Source organism: Eucyclogobius newberryi, unplaced genomic scaffold (assembly GCF_026437365.1).
Source record: "Eucyclogobius newberryi isolate DKJ021-1_F unplaced genomic scaffold, fEucNew1.0.hap1 SCAF_5, whole genome shotgun sequence".
Taxonomy (NCBI): Eukaryota; Metazoa; Chordata; class Actinopteri; order Gobiiformes; family Gobiidae; genus Eucyclogobius; species Eucyclogobius newberryi.
The window spans coordinates 24,493,666-24,504,491 of record NW_027316167.1 but is presented as its reverse complement, the minus strand read 5'-3'; the positions used below and the strand labels follow the sequence as shown (position 1 = coordinate 24,504,491).

The 10,826-nt window shown below is 42.4% G+C and overlaps 1 protein-coding gene across 2 annotated transcripts; it reads left to right on the top strand.

The window, feature by feature from the left end:
- Window positions 1-4,854: 4,854 nt before the first annotated feature.
- Window positions 4,855-10,826, top strand: onecut1 (one cut homeobox 1). Of its 2 annotated transcripts, none has more exons than XM_072465847.1 (2): window positions 4,855-6,286; window positions 9,519-10,826. In XM_072465847.1, exons 1-2 carry the CDS (start codon window positions 5,200-5,202, stop codon window positions 9,797-9,799), a joined length of 1,368 nt encoding a protein of 455 aa, XP_072321948.1. In that variant the 5' UTR covers window positions 4,855-5,199; the 3' UTR covers window positions 9,800-10,826. The 2 variants fall into 2 exon arrangements, with proteins under 2 accessions (XP_072321948.1, XP_072321947.1); XM_072465846.1 differs by having other exon boundaries at window positions 4,859-6,301.

Below are 10,826 nucleotides of genomic sequence, written 5' to 3'. Positions count from 1 at the left end.
CCAAAACTTTGTAACAAATTATAGTGATTGTGTTTGGACTTAAAGGTCTTGTTATTCCCACTGCATGACCAATTTCTGTAATATATATTAATTATTATTTTTATGATTATTATTATGATCATGATTATTATTATTATTATTATCATCATCATCATGTTCTGATTATTATGATTTTATTATCTTGTTGGTTTTGTTGTTGTTGTTTTGTTGTTGCTGTTTTGGGGTTTTTGCCTTATTATTTTTTCCCTTTTCTAAATCAAATTCTCTTTAAAACAGCACTTGAGTTACATATCTGCAGGATCAAGTGTTTCCTCAGATGTGCTGGCTAATACATGGGATCATTATAAACATTTATGCGGTGGTGGAGCCTCTCGTGCCAAAGGGGGCTGACGCTCCAGCGGATCGAACCTTTCGATTGATACTGAAACAATTTGCATACTGATTCTCTTTCAGCGCGCGCGGATCCATAACAACAGCGGCTTGCTATTCAAATGCGGCTGCATTTGAGAAACGGAAAGAAGCACGGAGGACAGAAGCACGACAACGCGGCTTTAAAACGATGGAAATCAGGGCAAATGGACAGAAAATAGCGCGGATGATTTGCAGAATGTTTGGCTGGACTACTGCGCCGGAGAAGACACGGAATGGAGGACACGCAGAGATGTGCAGGGAGAGAGTGGGACGTAGACGCACGAAGAAGCGCGCACATTCTGCTTTATATTTCATATGTTGGAGTTATAGGACTGATGGATATTGATGGTTGAGCTCTGTGTCCACCGCTGGTCTGTAGCTATGGGAGTGACCTGTTACAGACGCGTGACAGCTCCTGCGGTAAACCCTGTGCGTTTGTGTGTGTGATGTGTCAAGAGTTTGAACGCGGACATGTTGTGCACTGACTTAGACTAAATGATCCTACAATGTCATAGTGTTCGTCTCGTCCATCTGAGAAAGGGAATTTTACACGTATTTTTGAACGCGTTAAAGACAAATTAACTCGCGACTTTTTAAGTGAAATATCTGTACTGCGCCAGAGTCGTGCGTAATGATTACCTGTCATGGTTTGAGATACTAAAGACCTAGCGTAAATTACATTGCGTATACTGTACATTGCGCCAAAACGACTGAGCAAAAATACATACAAGATCCTGCATCGAACATGGTAGGGATCCAGAGAAAAACATGTTGGTTTATTATACAGTATACGGCTGGCGCTCTCTTGAATCCTAAAGTAGGCTATTTTGTGTAGGCCTATATGCCTCTTTAAATATTTAATTCATGGCCTGGCTTGGTTAATTTGAGGAAACTAACACAAGTCACAATTGGGCTACTGAGATCAAATAAAAACCTAAAGGTCTAAACTATATCCAAAAACGTTCCTTTTGAATTAATACTTTAAACCAAATGTGTTTCCATGACACAAATACCTACAATAATGGAATACATTATGTCACATTAACAATTGCATAAACAAAACTCAAATATCGTAAGTTCTATTTTACCTGTTGTTAGGTTATTGTGTGATAAGTTTTCGAGGCTGTGAAAACTAAGTGACTTCAGACAACGCTGGAAACTGATGACGGGACATGCAAGTGACAGGCATTACGTCATAATTCGGGTCTGTCAAAGTTAGCGGAGTAATTGTGTGGCATATGGACGTGTTCATGTAAAGTGATGCCTTATTAATTGCACTTGAGTGCGCGAATCCGACCAAGTGACGCGGAATAACGTACGGGTGCAGGCAGTTGATTTGGCCCTGAACAAGGCAGCAGGCGCATCTGCTGTGTGCGCACACGATGGCATTTTATTAATTACAACATAATGCAATGACATTCCTCACTCACATGAAAGACAAGTTATTGTCAAAGTGTAGTGTGTGTGTGTGTGTGTGTGTGTGTGCGCGCGCGCGCGCGTGCGTGCGTGCGTGCGCGTGCGCGTGCGGAGAGTAAACACTTCTTTATTCCAAAGTTCTTAAAAGTGTGAGAGGATTTAGTGGATTAAAATGAGATTATCCGTATTTAGCTATTAATTCTGGGCTTCTCCCTTTAACTACTGAGGCAAACACAAATTAAATCCAAGTGGCAATTTTGTTCATCCTGAAATAACAGAAAATATATTCTAGTTAAATTGCATAGGATAAATTTATCTTATATGTTTAAAAAGGTTAAATGGCTTGATGAGCAGTATTTGCACTCACACTGGAGAATGGTTTGTTCTTAAAATTATTTCTCAGCCTGTGCCCTGAAAGGGCCATAGTGGCTGCAAAATTGTGTATTTTTATCTTTGTTTATTCTATCAAATCAAAGGCCTTAGCCTGAGTTCCTCCCGGAATTATAATTTTATTCAGTATTGATTGGTGCACGGTGTGTGTATTCAGGGCCCATGGCTGCTGCAAGCCTGCTCCAAAGGCCAGCCGCCTACACTGCTCTGTGCTGCTCTGTGCATGCGCTCAGAGCAGACAGGCATCATTTAGCTTCTCTTATTTGTACAACAACAGGTCGTTGTGATAATCAGATTTAGAGCATAGGTTTTATTGGAGTTGAGAGTTGACAACGAATCATTGAAAGTTCCAAATAAAAAAGCAGCAACAATATGCGATGTTATATCCAAAGGCTAATTCACTTTTCTATGCAACTTTTCTTCTTTACGGCCCCCGCCTCAAAGAAAGGAGCTTTACGGGCATGTATGTTCATTTATAAAAGTTTACGTTCACCACATGCCATTTAGCTATATGCCTTCTACCCAAACACCCTTTAACTGTAATTTTGAGCATCTATAACACGTGCAACATATTGTAGGGCTGCCTGAATATTGATCCACGCTGCTCTCTGTGAGGCTGTATGATGTTTGTGCTGTGGATATGCTTTAGGACTCACACAATCAAGCGACATGATTAATTCAAAGAGTTTACTGTGTTCCTTCAGCTATCCACTGCAGACTTGAACTTCTGGTGCAAGTAGGCTTCAATATTCATATGGTCCAATATTGTTAAACCAAACCAAAAGTGAAGCTTATTTAGCTCTTGTTTTATTTGAAGCCTAATTGAAGTAAATTCTATTTGAAACGTATCCTCTTAGCGTTGTGCGTCCCCACAATGTGCGTAAAGCAAATGTCAGCGGCTACAGGGCATGCCTATTCTCGGCACAATGGCCACAGAGGCAGCACATAAACACACATCTCAGGTCGTGGTGACATGGCAGGAGCATATCGATCCGTATGAGAATGTGTAGATGAGCTCTGCTGCCATGAGAGGCCAGAGCCTGGCCTTTTAGCTCTCTGACGCTGTACGCAGCAGAATCACAAAACATGAAATAAGATTAATATTATTAATAAGAAGGATAATAATAATAATAATAATAATAACAATAATAATAATAACAATAATAATAATAATAATAATAATAATACATAAACAAGTAATAAATAAACAACAGCCTAAAGCCTTAAATTGTACCAAAAATCCTCGCATTTTGCTGTGCGTAAAACACGCAGCCTAAACTCATAAAGTATGTCTCTCTTAAATTAAATGTGCATATATTTAATGCAAACTAAATTGTTGTCGACTTTTAAGGCACTAGCCCTGCCCTTATCAGTCCATTATGTGCAATCACATAAACACGCCAGTCAGTTGGCCAGTCACATTTGGAGGAATTAATGTCCCATTGTCTCGACACACGTCACACACACGCCGTTGACATTGACTTCACATCAGAGACAGTTTAACTTCTTCTCGTTTTTTCTCCTTCTTTTATTTAACTCGTTCAAGCGAGTGCTGCCTCTATTGTGAGGCCCCTGACAGATGCAGGGCCCCATAGCAGGTCCAGGACAGGGAAAAGTCTGAAAGGTTAATCTGTCCCCCCGCAGATGTTGGCTTTGGGAGTCTTGAAGCGTCACCTTTGACATGTCCCCCATTCAGCGGGGGGTCCAGCAGGACACTGACCGCTGCAAGCTGTCACTTTGGCCGGGCGGAGGACGCCCTATGCGACTGCTTTATGATAAACGACTGACCTGTGCTATGGCCACTCTGGAAACACTTGTCAGGACAGTCGCTCATGCTGCATAGGCTACGTGTCATTGTCATATAATTTTCTCATCGTCTTCAATTGTTTGCTTTATGTACCTGCTTTATTTATTTCATTTTTTAATAAAAACTCAAACAACCATTCCAAGTCTTACTTCTTCAGTGGTGAAACTAACTAAACACATAAATAGGCTAGTGTTTTTACAATTACATCTCATTCTTCACAAGTGTGCGCCCCTCACACCACAGCCTGTTGCTGCGCGTGGTTCGTTAGGCCTAATGGCTGAACAATAGACACATCTGCTCATCATTTCTATCAAAAGAAAAGGTACTTCTCATGGTTAAACCGCCACAGTGGGGGTGCCACGCATCTGATCCAGCACTCACCAAGCAATGTAGGGCTGCTATTTGAGTGTCTGAACTATGGGAAGGTTTATGTTTATTACCTTGCCATCATATTATAAGCTTACACGATTTGAACCCATTGAGTTAAGATCAACTCCAAATGAACCCGGAAATGTGTTCCCTAATTTTCTAATAGTTTAAGGAGGAGCGAGTAGGGTTTATTATGCCTAATGGCTTAAACATTTACAGAAATCATATAGACTATTAAATATTGAGCAAACTTATTCAAATATTTTTTTTCTGACATTAGTTTTTTTCTTAAATCTGTCTACCTTTTAACAAGCAGTTTATTATGGCTGATGTGAAGCTTTTAGCAGGCGCTTTGATATGTACCGTCCTTAAAAAAGGTACGTTGCGTCACCGAGGATGGGCGTGTATATGAGAGAGAAAGAAAGCGAGCTTGGGCGAGCTTGGCAAGCTTGGTGCGCATGCGTGGCCATTGATCTGTGCCGCGGTGGAACAGGGGTTGGAGACACACTACTAGAGATGGCGCGGCACCCGACCGGAGCGCAAGGACAGCTGCCTGGCGATGGGGGGGCTTAAATCGTAGAAGGAAAAAAACTGGAAAAAACGCAAACAAAAAGAAGATTTGGAGTTTATATTTCTCAAATTACAACCGAGGAAGGAATATACCGAAAGCGCCAGATAAAGGGACCAGGGGAACAATCTGCTGCGAGAGCGAAAAGCAACAAAGACAATAAGTTCAGTGGACGTTCTGGACAGCAGCTAACTGCGGTACGTCACATAGATGATTGGTCCACAGCGCTGCCCGGATCATGAATGCTCAGTTGTCGATGGAGAATATAGAACTGCACGGATTGAGTCATGAATCTTTAGCCAACCACGGAGATCTGTTGAGCGGCCACAGCCCGCATTCCCGTCCCAGCCAAAGGGGTTTGAGCCACCGCGCGATGGGAATGGCGACCCTTCTGGACAGCGGCGACTATCATCCCGGACATCCCGGACACCTGCACTCGGCCATCAGCATGTGTGAAGCCCCCCCTGGCATGAGCGCCAGCAGCACTTACACCACCCTCACCCCGCTACAGCCCTTACCCCCTATATCCACCGTGTCTGACAAGTTTCCTCCGCATCATCACCACCACCACCACCATCACCACCATCCACACCATCCGCACGCGCATCCGCACCAAAGGATCCCCGGTAATGTCAGCGGCAGCTTCACGCTCATGCGTGAGGACCGTAGCCTGGCTCCTATGAACAGTCTGTACCCCTCCTACCATCACAAGGACCCTTGTATGGGCCAAAGCTTATCTCCGCTGTCCGGCTCCGGTCTTGCCAGCATACACACGTCCCAGGCGGGCATCCCACCGTACGCACACCCTGGCGCCGCCATGCCCGGGGAGAAGATGCTTACTCCAAGTGGCTTTGAGGCGCATCATCCTGCCATGTTGGGCCGCCACGCGGAGCAGCACATGAGCTCCTCGGGCATGGTCCAGATCAACGGTCTACACCACCATCCTCATGCGCACCTCAGCGCGGCACAGGGCCACGGCCAGGGGCTGGGGGGCAGAGGAGAACAGGCCTCTGGGCCCGGACAGCTAGGAGGGGTTGCCTCTGGAGGGGCAGTCGGGGGAGGGGGGGCTGTTTCTGGGGGACAGATGGAAGAAGTAAATACCAAAGAGGTAGCGCAAAGGATCACCACAGAGCTCAAGCGCTACAGTATCCCTCAGGCCATCTTTGCGCAAAGGGTTCTTTGCCGGTCCCAAGGGACATTGTCCGACCTGCTAAGGAACCCTAAACCCTGGTCAAAGCTCAAGTCTGGCAGAGAGACCTTCCGCCGTATGTGGAAGTGGCTGCAGGAGCCTGAGTTCCAACGCATGAGCGCACTCAGGCTCGCAGGTGAGCGAAGCCTCGGTAAAGCCCCCTTTTTTGCTTTTAACACATCAATGTTTACACGGTTACTAGCCTAGATGAACACTGGTCCTAGATGTTATAAATAATGTTAATTATTTTGTTTGCATGCAAGTGAATTATCTTAAACCACAAACATTGAGGACTGATTTATTTATTTAGGTTGTTCTGGTAACAACCAGAAAAAAGTTTGAATAGTTGTAAACAAGCTAAAAAGTTAAACCTTCTATTATTTATTCTTTGTAATCCCTCAGTCGTGCAGGGAGCGTCCATGGCAAAAATAAAAAAAATAAATAACTTATTTGCTAAGCTACTGTAAAGCAATATGGAAGAAAAATGGAGTAAAGAATAATTTCAGACATCAGACAAAATAAATCAAAATAAAAAATCCCGACTAGACTTGAACAAAGTTGTGTCCCGAACCAGTGGCTGTTTATCAATAGTCCGCGCATCCGGTTTCTGTCTTTCCACAGACTTGGGGCTTGTGTGAAACAAGTGTACTCTTGTCATTTCACCTCAAAGTATCGACCGCCGAATTGTGTACGTAAATTGATCCTTTGCCCAGAAATCGTTAGGAATGTGTTTATTTTTGTGCACAGGCAACTGATCAGGCCTTTCTGTTATTGTTGTTGTTCTTAAAGTTAGAGATCAGTTCTGTGGAATTTACTTTTCAATCAAAATGTGGGAGGAATACAACATGCAAATGTATAAGATGTAAAGGGATATTGTTGCATTTTATTTTATTTAATGTACATATTTTACAACATAATCTGTCTGAAAACCAAGAACCAAAACAAACCAGGCTGGTATGATTAGCAGATCCAGAGGCCGTTATTCATTAGTCTCAAAGGTCTACACGTGTCAATTAAAGCCATGCACAAGGAGACCCAAGTGTAGTGTGTTTATGCACAGTGCCCCATAGATTTCTTTACGTTGTGTAATCGGTGACCTATAAACGGGCTTTTTGACTTTATTTAAAAGTGAGGCCTCATCTTTACGCGTCTGTGGAAAGTGCGTGCGCCTGCCAGTGTAGTCTAACCACAATTGATTACTTTTTAGTTTTTCCATCTGCTATTGGCCTGGTGTTTATGCAAAAATGGTGACCAATATTATACTTTATATATTGTGTTCAATGTATTTTTTCATGGCCTGCATTTTGACTGCACTTATTAGGATAAGCTTAACAGAATCAGTTATCATGGAGATACAATTATTTAAAAACGGTCCTACTTATGCCAGTATGCCAGTACCAGATTTTAACAATAATATTCAAATAATTGCTCAATTTCGACTGTTAAGGGGGATCCAGGGATACGAGAATAGGCCTATTGATCTGCATGTGTCTAGGTGAGCTATGTGATCGGGTGCTGAAGTAGATGTGATATACGTATTGATTTTAGGCTTCTGAAATTAATCTCAGGTCTATTTCTGCTTTTCCCACGTATTCAATTATCCTTTGACTGGACAGAAAAGACAGGTAGCAACTTAAAAATGAAATAGGGCTTTTAACCGAAAATGCCCCTGTTCAATCGCAATTAATATTAATGTATTTGTTATTTACGTATGCTGATTTTAAATATTACCTCTAACCCAGTGAAGTAATGGGTCGAGGGTCCAGTTGAATATTTGCTGCTACAGAGGTCTGTTTGCTGTTCCCTGTGTGAGAACGCGGCTCTATCACCAGAATGTCAGCTTAGGCCCAGACCTTATGTATCCATGTGACTGTCGAGTTATCTGACGCTGTAATGATTAGCCGGGAGCAGCAGTGGTGTGTGTGTGATTAGTGTGATAACGAGGTACGTTGTTTTAGCCCCCTCCATGACCTGACTGGAAGGCTGCGTGGACCTCTTATGTATACCTGCCCTGTCTTGTCCCGTGTGCTCGGCTCCAATAGCAGGTCCTGCCTCTGTCTGCGGTGGCCTTCACTTGTACTGATTTATAGCAAGCCGTTCATGAATGACTAGCCGCGACACTGTTAATATTTACCAGCATTGGAGCCAACGTGCTGCCCCTACACTGAACTGTTGTTGATGGTGGTCGCACTTATGTTTTCAAATGTGCGCGCTAAAGCAGACTCTCAGTCAGTTCTTAAAACCCAGTTTGTTGTTTCATAATTAGCCCTATATACAATTTCAGTTTTAATGAAGCTGTTGTGTTTGTACTTTCATTAACTATCAGCGTAAACGTCTCCCACGAGTTTAGCCTGCGCATATGCTAAACTTTTGCATGCCTCGTTCCTTGTTCTGTTCTGGTTCACCCTAATCAGTTTAAGTTATTTGTCATGACATTACGCATTAGAAAAAAAAAACAGACACAAATCGTAGGTGCATTTTCGCTTATTTCTCAAACAACGTTTCACCTAAAGGCCTTGTGTTCTATGTGACTATATGCAGCAGCTCAATTCTGCCCCCTCCTGGCCAAAATGCACTACAGAGCCGCATGGACTAAATGGGGGTGTTGGGGCGTAAGGTGGGATCATAATAGAAAACAAAAATCGTATAAGGACAATTTGATTAGCTGTCAAGTGGATTCTTTGAGAAGACTATTCCAATATAAGATGATAGGTCTGTTTTGTGTTGTCACAGCGGCGCAAGTTGATTTCAGCACCATGGATAGCGCGAGCGGTTTTAAGCGCCCGGGTTTATCCCGTCTCCCTGGGCCTTGTCTGTCTGTACTGTGGCAGCTTCTCTGGGTAGCTGTGTGTGATAGACACAATCACAGCCTCTTTCAGCTGACAGAGGCGTCACTAAGGGGCAGTAGAGCGAATAATAGAACAGGGAGCCGAAAATGGATTTAGTTTTAGTCGTTTAAAAAAACAAAATTGAGTTGAAGCTTAACATGAATGGACCAAATTTGATTAACTTTGTACTATGCAAATATCGTAATGTATAATGCATGAAAAAACATAAACTCTTATTTAACATTTAGTATCATAATAAACTAGAATAATATACTAGTATATAGTATCGTCATAAACTTTTTTTTTAAATTGACTTGAACACATTATTTTTCAGGTTGCCTTAAAATATCTGTTATGTTTATATAAAAGGATTGTCATCTATAACTTAGAGTATCTGGACCTTGTGAAAACTGGCTAATAGTAAATCGTAGTTTTCATAGTCTGTGTGTACAATGCAGCATGACGCCCTCATAATAGACATAATGTGTCTCTGAACACCTCAGCCAAATCATAATAGCTCTCTGTTTGATACTTTTGCAGCATGCAAGCGCAAAGAACAGGACCACGGACGGAACGATCGGGGGAGTGTTTCTAAGAAACCTCGACTGGTGTTCACAGACGTGCAGCGGAGGACTCTTCATGCCATCTTCAAGGAGAACAAGCGCCCATCCAAAGAGCTGCAGCTTACCATCGCGCAGCAGCTGGGCCTGGAGCTGGCCACAGTCAGTAACTTCTTCATGAACGCGCGCCGCCGCAGCCTGGACAAGTGGGTGGATGACGGCTCTGGCCACCCAGGCCCAAATGCCTGCACCAAAGCCTGAAGACGAACTGACTTGACCAACTCATGGACTGACTCAACCTCGGTGGAAAAGCTTTAAAACTTAAGTGAAACTAAGAGAAACTTAAAGAGACCTTGAAGCAACGTTTTGCCCTTAAACCTGTACTATATTGATATTTATAGTATCCAAAGATGAAAAAACAAACCAAAGACTTCTTGTTGACCTGCTTTGAAATGTTTGTTTCAGCAACACATTTCTATGTATACATACTGCAAAAAGACTATAGTTTTACCCCTCTTACACACACATACTATCACTGGTCTTTAGCTTTACTACACCTACACTTTCCAAGTAACCATCTAACATCACCATCCTTACCTTTAATGTAAATGGTTGGTTTTGATGATGGGTCCCTAAATGAGGTTTAGTCTGCATGATCTGCAGCTGTCCATGCGCTAGAGAAAATAGCCAGAATGTGGAGCTTAGTGGGATTGGCCAATCAACTCCAAAGAAAACAAATCCCACAGGAGCTTTAAGATTGTTTTGCAACATTGTCAGTGGACTGTCTGTCTTTCTGGCTGTCTGTCTGCCCGGCTGTCTATCATTCTATCAACACATTGCAGACAGACAGAGAACTAGCCCAAACTACTGTAGAATGCTAACCTTAAATCAAAGATTGACTATGGTAGTGCTTTCTTCCAACATGCTGAAACGTTAAATCATACAAAAGTCAAACCAAAGCCTTCTCTACCTTGTTTCATCACACAAAGACACTCACACAAGAATGTAATCTGACCAAAGAGTATATTTTGTAGTGGATAATCTTGAAAGTTACTTTACTTCACTTACCTCCAAAGAGAGACTGTTATGTCTAAGCTGTTTCCACCTATCTATTCAACTTCTATAGCTTTAACTCTTAGTATGTTCCAAAGAATCATTGCCTTATAAATGCCTTCTTGAATCAATGAATACAGTTGTATCTTCACAATCAGTCTTATGAATGTTACTGTGATTGCTTATTGTGAAGATGCATAATCAGTCATTTAAATCGTTACTCTCATTATTATTA

Coding starts and splice junctions, on each gene's coding strand:
- onecut1 (XM_072465846.1), top strand. CDS start 5,200: ATGAATGCTCAGTTGTCGATGGAGAATATAGAACTGCACGGATTGAGT. Junction 6,302..9,518: donor CGCAGGTGAGCGAAGCCTCG/GTAAAGCCCCCT, acceptor ATACTTTTGCAG/CATGCAAGCGCAAAGAACAG.